This window comes from Bidens hawaiensis, unplaced genomic scaffold (genome assembly GCF_021521415.1).
Source record: "Bidens hawaiensis isolate Kalapana, Puna unplaced genomic scaffold, B.hawaiensis_p1.1 tig00059793_1, whole genome shotgun sequence".
In the NCBI taxonomy this organism is placed as follows: domain Eukaryota; kingdom Viridiplantae; phylum Streptophyta; class Magnoliopsida; order Asterales; family Asteraceae; genus Bidens; species Bidens hawaiensis.
This window is the reverse complement of record NW_027500753.1, coordinates 15,826-37,403: the sequence shown is the minus strand read 5'-3', so window position 1 is coordinate 37,403 and position 21,578 is coordinate 15,826. Positions and strand designations below refer to the sequence as shown.

Here is a 21,578-nt window from a genome sequence, read left to right as displayed (position 1 = left end):
CAACGTACTTGGGTAAATTTGTGATCATACTATATGAGGATAGATGAGGATGAGATACCAACCACCAAACATAAAATAAACAATTAAGCACATAGAGAATTTATCATAGAGCATGCAATAATCACACATAAACATATATTGAATTGCGTTTTGAATAGATGTTGGAATAAAACATAAGTAACTTGAATATGGTATACATGCTACCCCCAAAATATAAAAGATGGAAAAAGGGGGATATGTAAACTCACCTTAACAAGAGGATTAACAAATATGAGATGGCGATAAAAATTAAGATAGAGACGGTCGAGCTCCTCGGGATATGTCAACGAGAGTTCCTACTTGTTAAAGATAATATAAATTATTTGTGACGAAATAATTATAAGACTTACGATGAATAGGGTTTAAGTAGAATTTTAATTTAAAATATTATTAGTTAATTTAACTATCAATAAATTTGTAAGTAATATAAGTAGCTAGAGAGTATAAATTAATGAAACATGACACAACGGTTATTAATCGGCTTAAAATAGATTTGTAGTCGTTTAGGGTTTCAACCTTTTATTATTATTATTATTATTATTTTTATTATTATTATTATTATTATTATTATTATTATTGTTTTTGTTAGATCTTTAAACAAGTAGAGTAAATATTATAAATGTTTATGTATACTAAAAAAAATTAACTGGAACCTTTAATATGATTCGACTCGTTAAATTTTATTATTAAAACGTTAATGAAGTATTATATGAGAAAGTAGAATTTATTTTGAATAAGGAACATGGTTCGGTATATTAAGTAAAAGGAGTTATTTTCTTATTTATGTATATGTATATGTATATGTATATATATATACACACATATATATATACATATACATATGAGATTTATAAAAAGGTTAAAAGAAAAGAAGACATTAATCCGGAGGTTCGATTTCTAAAAACAACATTTACTTACGTTTTAAATCCGAAAGAATGACAATACTAGTAATAACATAAAAAGAATTTAAAAAAAACCCAAGACCAGGCCTGGGAGGACTCGAACCCGCGCCCCTAGGCCGGTTCGTGTGCTTAACCATCATGCACCTGCCACTGGGGCAGGTTTCTAACTCATCTGTAGTTTGAGATCAATTAATTTTATACATTAACTGATTCAAGTCCCTTCCCACTATGAACCCTAGAATTTAAAATTGTCCGATTCGTTAATAGTTTGGTTAATTGAGTTGGGGTTTCTATTAATCGCATAAGAACGAACATAAAGCAATGTTTAATTACCATGATTGATGATGAATTGAGTGATAACAGCCCGTTAGGGTTACGGATCAAATATTGAATGCGAAAACAATCTAAACAACAATATATGGGTTAATTGACTCAGGGGTTTAGGTCGCGAGGTAGAAAGGGATGTATGTGCAGGTTTAATTACGTTTTGGAGGTGTATTTATAGGGGAACAAAGCTTGTTTCAACCGCGGTTTGTTAAGCTTTAAAAACGAGTCATTAGCTGTTAATTGATTGGTAATTCCCATGATTAGGGTGTCGGTAGGATCGGATTTTGGTATGGAATGATATGGTATGATCAATTACGTCAATAGTCCGTAGATTAAGGTCCAAGAAATGGTGGGGGGGGGTATAGTTGACGACGGGAGATGGGAAAGATGAAGGAAAGGAAATTGAATATTAATTGCTATTTGGTCCTTGGTCTTTGAGGTTGGATGTTAAATGGATCAATTGTTAGTTTGGGGGTAGATATTGCACATGAATTATAGTATTAATCAAATAGAATAAATAAATAAGTAAAATGATAAACGACAATGAACTTTATTGATCAAATACCCGAACCCGAACATGAACCTGGTCCGGGTATTGATTACAAACGGAAAACTCAAAATGTTACAGCATTCACAACTTTTTGAAAATTTCGTCCTGAAATTATAGAAAAATCATAACATAAGGAAAGAAAGTAATTGTCAAGAGATTTTTTTTTTATAAAAAAAATAACACAGATCTTCAGGTGACCCAAATAATGCTACAAACGGAAGACATGATAAGGACACTTATATATAGGATGTACCAGCGGCGTATCCACCATGCCCTTATCACATCGATATTTGTACCGTTACCCAAAATCACCCTAGGTTTCGAGTTATAACATACAACCGTATTCACATGAGTTCCATGCGAGGATTTTGATAATTATGCGTGCGCTCATAATTATTTAGATCGTCGCATGATGCACATGGCTCGTTCCGTTGTGTGGGTTTGAAAACGAGGGTAAAAGAAAACCTTTTTAAATCGATATCATTTGATCAATAGTAATGAACTAAAAATTGAATGAAAATTGATGAACATAATTAACTAAAAAAAATGACGAAATTGTTGAAGTTAACCATCGAGAGTAATAACAACAAAATGAAATAAACAGATAGAGGAAAATTTTGTAATTACATAAGTAACTTATACATACGATGTAGAGAAAATACTTGAGATGACGAGAAAATTCACGTAATAATATATAGGTTCACACAACAAACAAATCACATGACTTATGAGTATAATAATAGATAAGATTTGTAACCAAGATTATAAAATCGATGAGATGAGTTAAGAGTACCATGAGGATGAGGTGAGTTTGGAGAGTTTGGGTAGCCATGTATTAAAATATCGAAATAAAATTTATACATGTGACTCCTATTAGATAACTATGTACAACACATGTTCATAGTCCCAATTTCCAACACGTTTGTAGGAAATCAGATATAGGTAGTTTATGATACAAATACGGTACTATTAGATAACTATGCACATCACCGTGCACATAGTCCCGGTAATTAACCGGTAATAGACCACTTAAATCATGATAATAAATTGTGTAATAATAAATAGTGCAATAATCGACAAGGTATGAATAAATAAGAGATTGAATACCATTATAAATAACCATAATTCTCATTCATAACAAAACTGGAGATTTAATGAAGTTAATACATTAGATTCAAATGAAAAAAAAACTAAATAAAAGAAACGTCTTTTGCGTAACATGTCTTCATAAATGGTTAGGCTTAGACTTGGGAACCGTTGATGTAACACGCATGTCCTTGATCACCTTGAGTAGCTTGGTTAACTTGAGGTTGGTTGATTGGTTGAATGGGTTGGGCTTGAATTGCTTGGATGGGTTGAGCTTGGATTGGTTGAAGTTGATTTACCTGGGCTTGGTAAGCTAGATATTGAGTGGTTTGAGTTGGGTAGGATTGAATTTGGTTCATGTGTGCGAGTCTTGGGCATGCATTGCGAAAATGGCTAGGGTCTCCACAATTGTAACAAGCTCTAATAGTTGAGGGTGCTTGAGTAAACGGTTCAGCATAAGGTAAAGTTTGGGGTTGGGTAAGAGGTGAGGGTCTCATGTTTGGTGGTTGGGTAAGAAGTGAGGTAAATGGTTGCATCATGAGTTGGTTGCGTTCACGACATGTGGTAAAGAGGTGGCCAAATCGATTGCAGTGGGTGCATTGTCGACACTTAAGGTTAGGCGAATGGTGAAAGTTACACGTATCACATAATGGGTGGGGTCCTGTGTTGGGCTTCTTGGTGGGTTGGGTTTGCGATTGGGCCAAGACATAGTTTTGGGAATTGGACTTTCTTTTATTGTTGCGGTAATGGGGAGAGTTGTTGTGCTATGATTCGGGCTTAGAAGACTAGGGTTTGGGAGATTCGGGCTTAGGTTCTTTGGTGGGCTCGGATGCAGGCTTATCATTGGGCTTCTTGAAATTTTTCCGCGTCAAGGTCCCGGCCTTAACGTGGTTTTCGGTGAGGGTACCGGCTAGGGTGATGGCATCATGGAGAGTTTGAGGGTCAAGACTTAGGACGGAATCTTGGATTTGCATAGGCAAACCCGAGATGTACTTATCGATTGCACGTTCAAGGGGAGTGACCATGTGAGGGATGAGAAGGCTAAGTTCATGGAAACGATCGTTGTAGATGGCGTCATTTCCACTTTCTTGTTTCAAATTCCAAAACTCCTCTTCCAACTTCCGAAGCTCATGTTTCGGGTAAAACTTCTTGAGCATGAGTTTCTTGAGGTCATCCCATGGCAAGGCCATGGCAACCTCAGCGCCAAGCGTGCGCTTCTCACCGTTCCACCAATTGAGGGCATTCTTCTTGAGCATGCCTGAGGCGTAAGTGGTTTTCTTGTCATCAGGACATTCACAATGAAGGAATATGCTCTCAATTTCTTCGAACCATTGGAGTAGAATGGTAGCACCGTCAATACCGAATTATTCGGGCGGGTTGGCACTCTTGAATTGTTTGATGGGGTAAGAAATTGGGTTCGGAGTTGTGGATGATAAAGAAGCATTCACAGTTTGCAATTGAGAGATGATTGTTGAGAGGGCTTCCACGATTCCCTTGGCGATGTGGGATGACATGCTACGGCCCGGTTTGCTGGTGCGACGGTTACGGTTGATAAGGCGGGAAGAAGACATGCTACAATGACGACACGTGAAAAGTTTATTATGTTTTGAAAAAAAAAAGTTATATAACTATGTGAAATTTCAGGTTTTGTGAGAATTCATGAGAATACAAGATAAAATTTTAATAACCTTAACTTAGAGTATTGATGAAATTGATAATTTGAGAAAATATTTATTCTTAACAAAATAAAAAAAAATTAAACAAAAATCTCATCGTTGATTTAAGAGTGTGATCGTCACATGACCACGTTTGATACAATGAGGGTAGCAGACTCGGGTACATTTGGTGTGATATACTTTGGCCTAATAAGTTCCACACCCTTACCGAACACTCCAGGAAGGCAACCAGGTCTCGCGGTTGATTGAGATTTATGCGCATTGCACTTCCTTAGGCTCGCAAGCCTTGGTGTCAAGGGTTCGGTAAACAAGTGTGTCCCTCTTACAGTTACTACATATCCGTCCCACAAATCATCCTCAAGGAGAGGGGAGTGAAAAGGCGGGATTTCTTAAAGAATTTCCCATTTTTTTTAAATCGTTCAAAATTTTTGAAAACAATTTTGAGAGTGAGGCATAGCCTCGGATTAAGTGTGTGATTTTGTGTACAAGAATAATATTAAATAATATTTAAGCTACTGCAATCAATAATATAATTCATGGTGCAACCACGTAAAGGCATATCACGTATAGGGACCCTAAGCATGTTACAAGGCCGTTATATCTAACCACTTATCTTATAGCCTTCGGCTTTGATACCAATCTGTCACACCCTGACCAAAGGCGGAACATGTCGGGGCGTAACGTATTGATTGAGCAGTAGCTCAGAAGACACTAATTAAAGCGACAAAAATTATTTAATTTCATTAACATTAAACAAGTACACAAATTCAATAATAAACAACAATTACATCATGTTTTGTATTTTGAAAATATCCTAAGGTAAAACTAATTTCTTCGGTCTTGAACAATATAAATTACTTGCACCTGTAACATGTATAAAAATCAAGTTTGTCAACACGAATGTTGGTGAGAGTACATAAGTTTTAGTTGCGATATATATATAGATAGATAGATAAATCACAATTCATATGTAAATGATGAGTATTACTATTTCTATGAAAATGTAAACAACTAAATAGATGTGGACCCGTTCTTATTGATACGAAATCAACGTACTTGGGTAAATGTATGATCATACTAGATGAGGATGAGATACCAACCACCAAACATAAAATAAACAATTAATCACATAGAACATTTATCATAGATCATGCAATAATCACACATAAACATATATTGAATTGCGTTTTGAATATATGTTGGAATAAAACATAAGTAACTTGAATATGGTATACATGCTACCCCCAAAATATAAAAGATGGAAAAAGGGGGATATGTAAACTCACCTTAACAAGAGGATTAACAAATATAAGATGGCGATAAAAATTTAAATAGAGACGGTTGAGCTCCTCAGGATATGTCAACGAGAGTTCCTAGTTGTTAAAGATAATATAAATTATTTATGACGAAATAATTATAAGACTTACAATGAATAGGGTTTAAGTAGAATTTTAATTTAAAATATTATTAGTTATTTAACTATCAATACATTTGTAAGTGATATAAGTAGCTAGAGAGTATAAATTAATGAAACATGACACAACGGTTATTAATCGGCTTAAAATAGTTTTGTAGTTGTTTAGGGTTTCAACCTTTTATTATTATTATTATTATTATTATTATTATTATTATTATTATTATTATTATTATTATTATTATTATTATTATTATTGTTTTTGTTAGATCTTTAAACAAGTAGAGTAAATATTATAAATGTTTATGTATACTAAAAAAAATTAACTGGAACCTTTAATATGATTCAACTCGTTAAATTTTATTATTAAAACGTTAATGAAGTATAATATGAGAAAGTTGAATTTATTTTGAATAAGGAACATGGTTCGGTATATTAAGTAAAAGGAGTTATTGTCTTATATATGTATATGTATATGTATATATATATGCACACACACATATATATATATATACATATACATATGAGATTTATAAAAAGGTTAAAAGAAAAGAAGCGGAGGTTCGGTTTCTAAAAACAACACTTACTTACGTTTTAAATCTGAAAGAATGACAATACTAGTAATAACAGAAAAAGAATTTAAAAAAACCCAAAACCGGGCCTGGGAGGACTCGAACCCGCGCCCCCAGGCCGGTCCGTGTGCTCAACCATCATGCACCTGCCACTAGGGCAGGTGTCTAACTCATCTGTAGTTTGAGATAAATTAATTTTATACATTAACTGATTCAAGTCCCTTCCCACTATGAACCCTAGAATTTATAATCGTCCGATTCGTTAATAGTTTGGTTAATTGAGTTGGGGTTTCTGTTAATCGCATAAAAACAAACATAAAACAATATTTAATTACCATGATTGACGATGAATTGAGTGATAACGGCCCGTTAGGGTTACAGATCAAATATTGAATGCGAAAACAATCTAAACAACAATGTATGGGTTAATTGACTTAGGGGTTTAGGTCGCGAGGTAGAGAGGGATGTATGTGCAGGTTTAATTGCGTTTTGGAGGTGTATTTATAGGGGAACAAAGCTTGTTTCAACCGCGGTTTGTTAAGCTTTAAAAACGAGTCATTAGCTGTCAATTGATTGGTAATTCCCATAATTAGGGTATCGGTAGGATCGGATTTTGATAAGGAATGATATGGTATGATCAATTACGTCAATTAGTCCGTAGATTAAGGTCCAAGAAATGGTGGGGGGGTATAGTTGACGACGGGAGATGGAAAAGATGAAGGAAGGAAATTGAATATTAATTGCTATTTGGTCCTTGGTCTTTGAGGTTGGATGCAAAATGGATCAATTGTTAGTTTGGGGGTAGATATTGCACATGAATTATCGTTTTAATCAAATAGAATAAATAAATAAGTAAAATGATAAACGACAATGAACTTTATTGATCAAATACCTTAACCCTAACATGAACCCGGGCCGGGTAATGATTACAAACCGAAAGGAAACGGAAAACCCGAAATGTTACAGTATCCATATTGTGGAGGTGGGTCGCGGTAACCCAATGTCACCATCTCATAGTGATTCCTTGGTTCTGGATACGGAACTTCAGTCATGTCGGATGAAAGGTAGAAGAAAGCTTTAGCAGCTTTGTTTTGTTCTCTGATCTCGTCATCTTGCTCTTCTTCTGTTGGGATTACGCCTTGGAACAGTGGAAAGCTTGATGAAGCTTGGTTCTTGATTTTCTCAAGATATTGGACATATGGATCAACGGAACCGTAGCTTGGGTTTTGGGAAGTGAGTGATCCATCCATCGATGTTGATATCTCATTATGATTATCGGGATGCTCTTCTTCCGGTTCAGACTCTTCCTCAGGATCCTCCTCTTCTTCGGGGTCCTCTTCCTCTTCTGGTTCTTCTTCTTCTGGTTCATCTTCATCCATGGGTTGAGCAGTTTCGTTCACCATCGACGGCATTCGGAAACTTTCATAGGGCATCATCACCCTCATCATGGGCTTACGGGTGATGAGTGGTTGTTTGGTTGTGACTAATTGTTAATAATATTGTATTTTTAGTTTATTGGTTGTTTAAAATACAATGACTTTGTGTTATTTTGTAAATGTAGGCTATGAAAGCTTAAATGAGGGTCATAAGTGAGTTAGAGCGAGACACTTTAATATTGAAGATCAAGTTGTACTTCACTTGATAAAGATGAGGAAATTGAAAGTTAAATATAAATGAAGAATATTACCATCCATTTAGAAGCAAGTCGCGTGGACTTCAAATTATATTAACAACATTGTGATGAATTTTAAAGTTGGCTGGGAATTATCCTCTAGGCATCACGACCCACTAGAGGATGATTGACTTTTGGAGGGCTCGGCTGTTATGAGTGATTTATTCTGGCTGGGGACGGCTGTTTCGAGGATACGCACAAGACAGAAGGCAGCGCTGCCTTAGGCTATGGAGCACACAAATCAAGAAGCAATTACCATGATGAGGCAGGGCTAACCACTCAATTTTGCTTGTTTATATATTGGATTTGTTTATGTGATGACAAGCATTTAACAGATTGAAGTATTAGTTAATTAAACAGTTTGTTGGGGTTTTGAGTTCCTTCTTTACAACCATGTTCGGTTGATGACAAAACCTAGAAGCGGGTTGGGTGACTAAAGGGGGTTGACTTGATACTAGTAGACTGAGTAATTGAATTATATAGGTTTAATGACAAAAGCCTGTCTCAATGTCTACTTTAACTAATTTCCAACACCATGTCTATGTGGTGTCCAATTGATCGAACGAGTTTTGTGTGAAACCTAGAACCTGAACCCGGAGGAGGTTGCATTTTCCTTAATTTGTTGTTAAAATCACTCTTTCAAAATTTTGCTTGACATCGTTTGTCCACTATAGTTATAATTTTATATTAAAATAATCAAACAAATTTGTAATACTTACCAGATGCTCTTCGTGGATACGATACCCTACTTACTCTAACTATTTAGTTTAATTAGGTTTTTGCATACTCAAACGACGGTCATCAAAATGGCGCCGGTGAGCTAGTGTGCTTGGTGTTGCATTGTTTGTTTGATTAATTTTTTTTAAAAAAAAACCCAAAATATTTATAAAAAAAAATCCAAATATATTTTTGTTTTTATTTCGATTTGTTTAAGTTTGGTATTACACTTGGTATTATTTGTCTTTGCTTGTGCAGGAACTTATTATAGTGTCTGCAGCACACGTGTAGTTCGGTTATGAGTTATTACAGTAATCAAAGTCCACCAGGTAGCCCATTATACCCACCATTCACACAAAAACAACAATTTTCTAACTTTGACATGCCACATCCTCAAACCCAAAACCAATATGAATATGATGAGCTTGATGAGTTTGTGCCTTCAGTGCCACAATTTAATCAAAGAGGTCAGAATCGGGTCAAGTTGGGTCAGCAAAGGTATAATGGTGTTCAGCAGAACAATTATGGAGGACAACAGGGCCATGATGAGTATATGAATGAAGTGTCTATGGCGAATCACAGATCCCAAGTTAGAGGAGTTGCCAGTCATTTTGTGCCTATAGTACCAAAGAACGCCCCAGAGATCGCATCACCGCATCAAAATACAAGATCTTGTGAGAATCAGGGGAATAGGCAAACGGGTCAGCATGGGTCAGATGATAACTCCATCAACAAAAAATTAGATACGATTATTGAGTTAATGATGGATATTCAAAAAGGCAACGAGATCAGAGATAAGGAAATCAAGGCATTGTCACAGCATGTTGCACAATTAGCTGAAGAAGTGACAGTCATCAGAAGAGATCAAGGTAAGCTTTGTAGTGATACTCAGATATGTCCAGCTCACAAATCCTCTAACACAACGAGTGTCCACATAAATGAGGTAAGTACCCGTCCTCTTTCTGAAATTTTTGTTGTTGAAACTCATTCACCACAATGTGTTAAGGGTGGGGTGAATGATATAACTGAGTCTAAGGGTGAGAGTGAACAAGGTCAGGAAGTTAAAAGTTTACAAAGTCTAAAAATGATTCAAATAACATTTTTTTCTGAAATTAGTAATTTGAATGTGAAAGTTCCATTTCCAATGGCTTTACTTGCACCAAAAAATTTACATAAACGGGAACCACCTAAGGGAGAAAGGTGGGAGAGTTTTGAAAAAGTGAAAATAAATAAATCGTTTCTTGAACAAATTAAAGAGATTCCTGATCATGTTGAGTGTTTAGTAGAGTTAAGTACCCACAAACAACGTCACAAGTTTCCTAAACAACTTGATTTAACTGCTAGTGTGAGCGCCGCTCGGATGGGTAGCCTTCCCCCGAAACTTCAAGATCCAGGAACACCCATTATTTCAATAAAAATAGGTGATATTAAATTAGATAGGGCTTTGTTGGATTTTGGAGCTTGCGTAAGTATTTTACCAGGGAGTTTGTATGATCAGTATGAGTTTGGGCTACTACAAAAAGTTAAAACCACAGTGGTGTTGGCTGATCAAACTCCTACATGTCCTAAGGGGATTGTAAAGGACGTGATTGTAAAAGTTGGTGAGTTTTATTATCCTGTGGATTTCCTCGTGCTTGATTGTGTAAATAATACACAACCCACTGTTATTATGGGTAAACCGTTCTTAGTTACAACAAAGGCTATTATTAATTGCGTTGAAGGAATAGCCAGAATGAGGTTTGGGGAAAAGAAAATGAGTTTAAAGGTGTTTTCTAATTCGTTTAGTTATAAAACTTACAAGTGTGGATCTCCTGAGAAGGAGAATCAAACAGAAAAGAAAGAATGTTTTATGATTGATAGGTTTAATGAAGAGAAAGTGAAGAAGAAGTCAAGAAGGAGAAAAAGAAAAAAGGTCAAGAAATCGTTGGAGTATGACTATTACAGAGAAACTTGCAAGTTTTATGATCTGTCTGGAAAAAAACTAATGATGAGAATGTAACAAGTTTAGGAGCGGAAGGAGGCAAGCACCCTACGAGATCACCATGAACGGCACATAAGGTATGGTCTGGCTGAAGACCTTAACAAAAATTTAGCACTAACAGGGAGGCAACCCGGCCTTGAATTCAGGTACGTGTATATTATGTTGTATTTAAGACTTTGTGGATGTAGTTTCCTAGAAACCCTCACGAGACCTTACTCGTCCACCCGGGCTACCAGGGTGTTTAACGGGCTTGTTGCATATGCTAAATGCAATCGTGATTCCTACGAAAGTGAGTTAGGTCTTTTAATAATTTTACTAGTTTAACAAATTTAATAATGCAAATTATATAACTTGGCTTGGTAATTAAAATTAACGGTTTTGCTAACGGTTTAAAAGACTTATCCTAACGGTTGTGAGAAGCATGCTTCTACACGTGTGAGAGTTTGCAGATTTTGTTGAGTGAATTGAGGAGCCGGGATCGTTGAGCGCAAGCACGAGTATATTTGAGTGGCTTATTTTTCTTATCAGGTTATTTCGTTTTCATAATTCTTTTTGTTTTATTAGTTTTACTGTTAAAAGTGTAATTGCATATTGTACAAAGTGTTTGGACCATCACATTAAGCCCGGTTTTAAAATTTTTAATCAGTCAATTTTAATCTCGTCCTCAATAATATTTTTTTTTATTTCTAACTTTTAAACATTGAGGACAATGTCAACCTCAAGTGTGGGGATGGGGTAAAATTAAAATTTTTGCCTTAGAGTGCCTTGATTGTGCGCAAAAGCCGGAATTGTATATAATTAATTGCTATTATTAATGCCAAGTAGAGGTCTTTGATCATGGTCAGTTTTTAAACTTCTCGAAAGTCTTCCCATGCAAATGTTTTTCAAAAAGAAAAATTAAAATGGACCGTTTAGTTGGGGATAACGAGTCATGGGGACAGGTACACATGTTTCATATCGGCAGCCTAATTCCTCCAGTATGTGTGTGAGATTTGCTTTATATATAATACACATATAATATATAGTATTTACACATGTCATATGAGTGCCATTATAGAGAGTAACCAGTATGTCGATTATATCTAGAACTTGGTTGTCTCATGCATTTCGAGATCTTAATACCACCACCTGTATAGAGAAATTGGACTTTAGAAAACCCATTTTATATTGGCCTTACAAAATAATATATATTATAATAATAATAAAAAAATAATAATACTCTCTACCCTACATTATCCCTTAGGAGCCAAGTTTGTGTCTTTTCCCTTTCATTTGCTAAATCCACATTATAAGTCGTGTTAGCCTTGGCCTTTTGTTTTAACCATGTGGATGAAACTTGGTATGTTAAGAGTTGTATTTAAGTTGTTTGTTGAGCATAATACACAATGTACGTATGTCTCGGGTCAGTTGTTTGTATATATTGATGTTAGTATTTATTTAAAAAAAAGAGAGAAAAAAAATGAAAAAAAGAGAGAAAAAAAGGAAGAAAAAAAATGAAAAATCAAAGAAAAACTCAAAAAGAGTTCGTGTTTAAAGTCGTTATCGTTTGTAAATATTAGTGAGTGTTTGTTTGTTTGTTAAATAAATTGGGTTTCATCCACCATAAGCTACTAAATAAATTTGCTTCCACACCCTAACCTAAGCCACAACAAAACCCTTAGCTCTATTCTTTATGCAACCGGTGGGTAATGGGTGGAGATATGACTTGCTTCCAGTGTTCATACTTGGTATAGAAGGCATAGATATACTAGCACATTTTTTTTGCTGGTCCATATATTAAACCGAGAGGAGAGATGTTATATTATGAGAGGTGTGATCATATGTATCCTAACCGAAAACAAAGTACACTCGTTTGGGCGGTTCTATAGTTTTAAATTGTAATATCAAATTATCTGGTGGGTTATCAACCTTAACGGTGTCAGTTCTTGGGAATTGGGTATGACCTTATATCTCGCTATTATTAATCGTGGTAATTGATGAATCATCGATCGAGGTGTATGTGTTGCATGAGAGTTTGCTTGAGGGCAAGCAAATGATAAGTGTGGGGATGTGATGAGTGGTTGTTCGGTTGTGACTAATTGTTAATAATATTGTAGAGCGAGACACTTTAATATTGAAGATCAAGTTGTACTTCACTTGATAAAGATGAGGAAATTGAAAGTTAAATATAAATGAAGAATATTACCATCCATTTAGAAGCAAGTCACGTGGACTTCAAATTATATTAACAACATTGTGATGAATTTTAAAGTGGGCTGGGAATTATCCACTAGGCATCACGACCCACTAGAGGATGATTGACTTTTGGAGGGCTCGGCTGTTATGAGTGATTTATTCTGGCTGGGGGACGGCTGTTTCGAGGATACGCACAAGACAGAAGGCAGCGCTGCCTTAGGCTATGGAGCACACAAATCAAGAAGCAATTACCATGATGAGGCAGGGCTAAGCACTCAATTTTGCTTGTTTATATATTGGATTTGTTTATGTGATGACAAGCATTTAACAGATTGAAGTATTAGTTAATTAAACAGTTTGTTGGGGTTTTGAGTTCCTTCTTTACAACCATGTTCGGTTGATGACAAAACCTAGAAGCGGGTTGGGTGACTAAAGGGGGTTGACTTGATACTAGTAGACTGAGTAATTGAATTATATAGGTTTGATGACAAAAGCCTGTCTCAATATCTACTTTAACTAATTTCCAACACCATGTCTATGTGATGTCCAATTCATCGAACGAGTTTTGTGTGAAACCTAGAACCTGAACCCGGAGGAGGTTGCATTTTCCTTAATTTGTTGGTAAAAATCACTCTTTCAAAATTTTGCTTAACATCGTTTGTCCCCTTTAGTTATAATTTTATATTAAAATAATCAAACAAATTTGTAATACTTACCACATGCTCTTCGTGGATACGATACCCTACTTACTCTAACTATTTAGTTTAATTAGGTTTTTGCATGACTCAAACGACGGTCATCAACGGGACGGCCCTTCACCATTGTTGGGTTGAGAGTTGACTTCGTTGAAAGTAGAGCTTCCGGTATGCCACCTTCGTTGATCGGAGTGGCATTGCATCCAGTTGGATGATGGGGATTTCGGTTCCTCTTTGATGGGTAGATTGGATAGAAATGCATATGATGGGTGAGGGTTTGGTGGTAGGTATCCAGTTGGGTAGTACTGCGGTATCTCCGATGGTTGGTAAGCAGGGATCTCCGATGGATGGTACGTCAGTACTTCAGAGGGATGGTACATGGGTATTGTTGGTGGATGGTAGCTTGAGTGCCTTGGTGGTTCGATTCCTTGTTTTGGTGGACTATCAGGAACGTCTACTGGATAGTGTCTACTTTCGGGGTAGTACACAGATTTGGTTAAGTCGTGTTCCACATCTTGGTCAAAATACGCTTCATAGTAACCATCACTCATGTTATCCTCAGGGTATGGTTCAGTGATTCTTGCTTCCTTGGCCTTGCGTACATAGTTCTCCATCCAACTTTTGAATGACTCTAACATTATGGGTGGTTTAGAATGTGGAGGGAAAGAAAAGGTTACCAGCCTATCTTATCCCTAAAACAAATAAACAATTATTTCCTATACTTGGATCGAAGCTTGGGTATTGTTTTATGATACCCAATTCGCTAAGATCGATGGCTCTGATACCAACACTTGTCACACCCCAAAACACGGCATAGGAGTGTGACACCTAATGTTGGTACCCCAAGAGTAAATAAATCAGAGTTACGTTATATTAGCGGAAGACTTGTAAAACATGTGGATTAAAGTTGTAAAATTACAAAAGACGGGATTATAAAAGATTCCCGTTTAGGTTTAAAAGATTACTTGTTTTATCATTACAAAACCACCATTTATATATTCGAGTTTATACAAAACAAATCCGAGCCATCGGATATATAAGTAGCACTTCTACACTCCAAGTGCTAATCTTGGTCACCTACAAAATGTAAATAAAATACGTCAGCAACGAATGCTGGTGAACACGCTGATGCTAAAATATTTTCTTTGACTTTATTACCCCTCGAGACTACGCCTGCCTCGGCCCATCGTGGCTTAGGAATAACAAAGTTAAATAACACATTTATAAACTCGAGTCTCTACACTAGGTCACCTCAGCAAACACAACAACGTTCGACTTAGTTAAGTACCCGTAAGTATACACACGGTCGTGCTTCCCGCGGGAAAGCGTCCTACGACCAGGCGTGGTGCGATATGCCCACCGCGTACTACCACATATGTAAGGATCCAGACAAACGTATACTACAGCCTGAGGGCTAGGCGTATACTCTTATTTATAACGGTTTTAGGAACACATAGTTCCTTGTAAATAATTTTCATATAACATGTTTGACTCATTTGAAAACAAGTTTGTAAAAGTTTGGGGGCGTATTCACCTTATCGCTTTGGGATCGGCTTCAACACCATCCGAGGGTCTTTCCCTTGCTATCTCGCACCTATAGTAGAGTATAACCATTTGTTAGTCGGATATACAATCCGGCTTAAAACCTTTAGTCTTATTTTATATCTTTACCTCGATGAACCTCTAGTTCAAATCTCTTTTACTTGAAAACCTTTAGTTTAAAAGTAATTAAAAACCTTTTGTTTATTTATAAAAACCCGACGTTTCTTCTTCTCTAAGAAACGTATTCTTTTCTTTTATTATTTAAGAATAGTTATTTATTCCATAAATAATATTCATAACAAATAATATACATATATAAACTTACACACATATATACATATTTATAATTCTTATCTTTTATTCTTTCTTTGTTATGTTTTTCTTTTCTTTTTCTTTTATTCGAGGTATCGAGTATAACCTCGACTTAAGGTTTAAGCCTTTATAATATTTTATTATTATATTCATTGGCATTAAGCCTTACCTTTAAAGGTTTACGAAAACCCTAACGATTCAAGCAAGACTCCAACGCCGCTTCACCTTCTCGATCAACTCTTTTTCTCGTTACTCTTTTCTTATGAACGCCAATCTTCAACAATTAACGGCACGCCTTTCGAGAACAAACACCTTCTTGGTTGATATGAGTGGAGGGTGGCACGAACTTCGAGGAATCGTCGGTAAGCAACACGAGGAACCGGGGCACATTTATCGAGGAAATAAGGTACGAACTTCGAGGTAGGATATAAAAGCTAGAGAGATGCTAGAGAGAGAAAGGAAAGCAGGTTTTGGGATGTGGTTTGTGAGATCCCGGACCTTGCTCTTTATAGACATTTTCTAGAAGCCCATCGCGGTACGCGATGGCCTTCTGGGCACCCGTCGCGTACCGCGACGTAGCCCTGGCCAGTCACAACGTAGGTCTGCCACGTGTCGCCACGTGGCAGACGGTGTGCCACGACACGTGGCGAACGGTGTGCCACGTGTGGCCACGTGGAAGGCCACGCATCTCGCTGTCAGACACCCCATCGCGATATGCGATGGGTCTCTCTTCTAATCCATCGCGTAGCGCGATGGGTCAGTAAAACATAATTTTAATTTTTAACCCTCGGGTTTGGAATTTTTGCATTTTTGGTCCTTAGACTTTGGAAAGTTTACATTTTGAACTCGAAATTTTCATAATGTTACATAAAAGAAGACATCTTGAATATAAGAATTATTGCAAGTCGGCTGAAAGAAAGTATTTGGGGCCGTATTGGGATGTTCCAACCCGTTGGAACTCAACTTGTCATATGCTCAAGTGTGCTTTCGCCCAACATCAAACTCTACAAAGTTTTCATAAAAATCTTGTTGACGTACGAGAGGCCGATATGCTTCCGGAAAGTGTTTGGGTCAATGTCGGTTTTTTGTTGGGGTATCTTGACGTGTTCAAAAACTTAACAACAAAGTTATCGGGAGTCTATTACCCTACTAGTTGTTGGGTTTTGCAAGAATTATACTACATGTCTTGTACTTTTAATGAGTTTGAGGAGAAGAACAAACTCTTCAAGAATATTGTTGTGGTGATGAAGGAAAAGTTTTTAAAATATTTTGAAAACATACCGCCGGTCTTTACTTGTGCGGCCGCTTTAAACCCCTATTGGAATGTTCATGGGGTTGAGATAAAGATCGAGGAAATATTCGACAACATGGGTATGCACGAGATCGACCCGAAGTTGTCGACGGAAGCGAAGGAAAAGTTCAACAAAAACCTTCAAGACCTTTATGACTATTATTTTCAAATGTATGGTCCAAGCACGAGATCGTCTTTTGTGAAAAAAAACAACTAGTAGGCCGTGCAAGGACCCACTTACAAACTTGATGAATGCGGTTCGTGAATTGGCATCTAAGAGGCAAAGAGGAAACACACCAACTAGCGAACTTGGTTGATATAGTGGAGCAAACTATGTTGAGGGCGCAACGGTCGACGAAATTCGCAATATTGATTTGTTGGCTTGGTGGAAAAGAAAACAAAACGAATTTCCTATTCTATCCGCCATGGCTCGTGATTTGCTTGCCGTACAAGCCTCAACGGTTGCTTCCGAATCGGTTGGAACCGGTCCTATTTTCTACCCGGTGTCAAAAAAACCGGTTCCAAACCGGTTCGGATTTTTACCAGTACCCGATTATGTGCACCTCTAGTAGCGCCATTAAGAGAACTTGGCACTACCGACCCAGCATTGACGTCACTGGTTATGTACTTAATCCATGACTCATCGTATTATATAACAGGAAATATTTTTATTGTTGATGCAGGAGTAACTGTATCTGGTGTCCCAATCTATTCGTCTCTTTAAACTTCACTTCTGGGGTCACCTACATATGTTATGTGATGATGATAGTGATAAATGTATTGAATAATACCACAAAATAAAATGTATTCAATAATACCTCAAAATAAAATTAATATGGGATTTAAGATAGTTATGTTATCTTTTGACGAATAATATTATTCTGAATCTTGTAACATTCATGCTGTAAGGAAAAATAGTTATGTACTTTAACGACACTAAGAAAATATAGAGAGAAAATGATGCGAGATTCATTATACTATATAGTAAAACAAAACTAATTGCTATAGTACAAAACTAATTGCTATAGTACTTGAGGGTAACTTTGTAATTTCCTTTGTTTTTGCATGGATCCGTCTTCCAAGCCGAGTCTTCGCTTACAGGTATTCCGGTCATGGATTACTTCACCTCTTCCAGACTTCCAAGCCGACCCATAAATTAATGTGTGTTGCTTATCGCGAAACATCAACATCACTTTTCTAGAAACACTACAGATGTAAAATATGTGTGTGTATGTATATATAGGGGAAGATTCATGTGCATTTTAATCTTAACATGAAAACGTAGGAAATAATTATAATTTATAAAAAAATAAGAACGTAAGAAACAATACCAACTACATTACCAATCTACATAAACAATGATTTATAATAACAAAGAAAAAAACATAAAAAAATACAACAAAATAATCAAAATCAAGAACAAAATAATGACAAAAAATACCAACAAATATTTATAACAACAAAAGAAAAAATCTAATAATAAAAACAAAATGTGAATCAGCATATACTTATAACGTCTCATAATCGAAAACTAGCAAATACGAACAAAAAATAACAACAAACACCTACAAAAATTAACCTAATAATAACAACAAATTGGTTCTCACTGTTTTCATGTTAAGAATAAAATATATTTGATCATGTTTATATATATATATATATATATAGGGAGGGAGATGATCAAGAGAAAACTTCTTCTTAAAAAAGATAGATAACTAATAAAGAAATATATTTAATTTATTTAAAAACAACATTTTTAATTTATTTTTCATCTATCTTATATGTTGTTATTCTTCATCAGAAAAAAATAAAAAAATAATAAATTAATAAAAAACGCGTCGTAGTGCACATGAAGGGCACACTGATGGTTAAACGACCGGACTTAACGAGGTTAGTGAATTCGGGTTTAATTTCTAGTGAAATGAAACCATAGGGAAAAAATTACAAATTTGAAACTATTGGACTAAAATTACATATTTGGACAAACCACATCGACAAAAACCACTAAAATCACACTTTAAATGATATAAAACATTACTATTATTCTGCAAATGAATAGTCGTGTTCTTTTGGATCTGAATGAACTTCGTGTTGAAGAAGATGTTATTGAAGAACAAAGTGAAAACAAGAAAACAATTTGTGAGAAACCATTCGTTGATCAATGTTTTTAAGTGAAGAAGAGGCTTTTGTTTTTTTTTAATCAAAATTGTGCAAAGAATGGGTTTTCCTTTCAAAAAAGGAGGTTTGTGAAGAAGAAATGAGAAATGAAAAAGACGTGCAAAAAAGTCACTCTTATATTTGAATATTCTTTACATATTTACATATAGATGAACACAAAAAATGTGGGAAATTAGAAGTGATAAAAAAGTACTTTTAAAGAAAATTAAAAAAGTTCAATTATTAGTCATGAATGGAGGGAATATTAAAAATGTTAAATATAGTAGTTTTTATAAGATTAATGTAAAATGATAGTTTTAATAAGAACATTCCATATAATTTATGTCTTTTACATGTGTCCTTAGGGCATATATTAGAAAATTCATTTTTTTTGAACGACCAACTAATATATATATATATATATATATACATAAACAAAGCCCGAAGACCCAAAGATACACCCAACAAAATACCAACTCACCTAAAAAAAACCAAACAAACGTAGTACGAAACTACAAATGAAACCTCGTCCAATCTTCCCACGAAATGTTAAGCTTTTTTGAGCGGTTCTTAATACAAAGAAAACTAAGAGATTTGATGCCCCCCACCACCCTCGCAAGTTGACCCGGCTTCCCATTAAACACCACATCGTTTCTCAACTTCCAAATACTCCACATAGTTATAAGACAAACCGCGTGGAATGTCTTCTTTTTAGAAGAAGTAAACCCCGAATATTTAAATAGATCTAGCAGATCTTGTATACAAAGCGCGTAAACTGAATGTGCCCCACACCACATCGATATCACCTTCCATACGTCTTGTGCAAATCGACAAGAGTTAAACATATGTTCCACGGTCTCCTCCACTTCCCCACATATCGGACAAAGAACCGACCCATAACAAATATTTCTTTTTGCTAAAGCCACCAAAGTTGGTAGCCTCTCCAAACCTGCACGCCAAGCGAGTATACATACCTTCTTTGGAACCCAATTATTCCACGTGAATGTGTTTAGCGGTGAAGGGTATCGGATCTCTTCCACCTTCGCCTTAATGCTTTTAACAGAGAATATCTCATTATCATTTAAACTCCAGCATACTTTATCACCCTCATTGCTTAAATGAATACCTTCACAAATCCTCAACATATTTCTAAGCTCCTCAATCTCGTCTGCCGAAATCTGGTTTACTATCCAATCCCACACCCCGCATATTTCTCCATCATACATAACCAAACGGTCTGAAACTTGGCACGTCTTATTATTTTCTAACGAATACAGACTCGGGAACCGAACCTGAAATGCTTCCTCCCCAACCCATATATCGGACCAGAACATTAAGGTTACCCCATTCCCGACTACAGATCTCAATTCTGATCGCATACTAATCCCCATTTGATCAAGATAAGAATCAAGCTTCCCTATACTCCTCCACGGGCCCGGAATCGACAAACTGTATGGAATAAAGTTCCAGGAGTTATCCATATGATGAATTGACCACACTACTTTCCTCCACAACCCTTCCTTTTCATTATTGAACCTCCAGCACCATTTTGCAAGCAAATAGAGATTAGTGTCTTTTAGAGAACCGAACCCGAGCCCCCCTTTTTCAATGGGAGCAATAACATTTTGCCAAGCGACCCAATTAATATTAGATTTATCCTCCGTTCCACCCCAAAAAAAAATTTCTCCTGAGGCTATCCAACTTTTTTAAAACACCCTCTGGAGTGCGAAATAATGAGAAAAAATACGTCGGTAAGGAGTTAAGGACCGACTTAAGAATTGTCATTCGACCCCCGATCAATAAGCTCTTCGCCTTCCATATTGAGAGACGTTTCCTAAACAAATTCACCACCGGGTCCCACTCTTTAATTCGGTTCATGTTCCCCCTACCGTTAGACCAAGATGGCGAAACGGAAACTCCCCCACTCTACAATTCAAGATCTGTGCCATCTCCATCAATTCACTTATTCCCACATTCGTCCCAAACACTTGACACTTAGATAAGTTCACTTTGAGGCCCGACACCGCATGGAAGCATCTAAGAATTCTTTTTAGAGTTATCGCGTTTGAACGATCCCACCTTCCAAGAAATAAAACATCATCCGCATATAAAAAATGAGATAAAGACGGGCCGTTATAACCACCTTCCAAACCCCCATATAACCCAATGGAACATGCCTTTTCCATCATCCGTGTCAAGCCTTCCATGGCAATGAGGAAAAGAAAAGGAGATAGCGGATCTCTTTGTCGTATACTACACGAGCATGGGAATTCCTGAGTTGGCGACCCATTGACTAGGACCGAAGCCCTTGAAGCGCTCAAAATATTCATCACCCACTTCCTCCACAAGTTAGGAACCCCATTTGTCCCATTATAGAATCCACATACCCCCAATTTAACGCATCATAGGCCTTGTCAATATCTACCTTGAATAACATCGCTCTCTTTCTGAACTTATTCAACCATGCAAT

At 36.2% G+C, this 21,578-nt stretch overlaps 1 protein-coding gene and 1 pseudogene across 1 annotated transcript; one reads left to right on the top strand and one right to left on the bottom strand.

Annotated features, from left to right (window-relative positions):
* Positions 1 to 17,937, top strand: part of LOC143602762 (uncharacterized) — a 49,593-nt pseudogene extending 31,656 nt beyond the window's left edge.
* A 1,683-nt stretch (positions 17,938 to 19,620) lies between these two features.
* On the bottom strand, positions 19,621 to 20,589 carry LOC143602761 (uncharacterized). The gene has a single exon (XM_077079767.1). The coding sequence runs from the start codon at positions 20,587 to 20,589 to the stop codon at positions 19,621 to 19,623; it is 969 nt and encodes a 322-aa protein (XP_076935882.1).
* Positions 20,590 to 21,578: the final 989 nt, after the last annotated feature.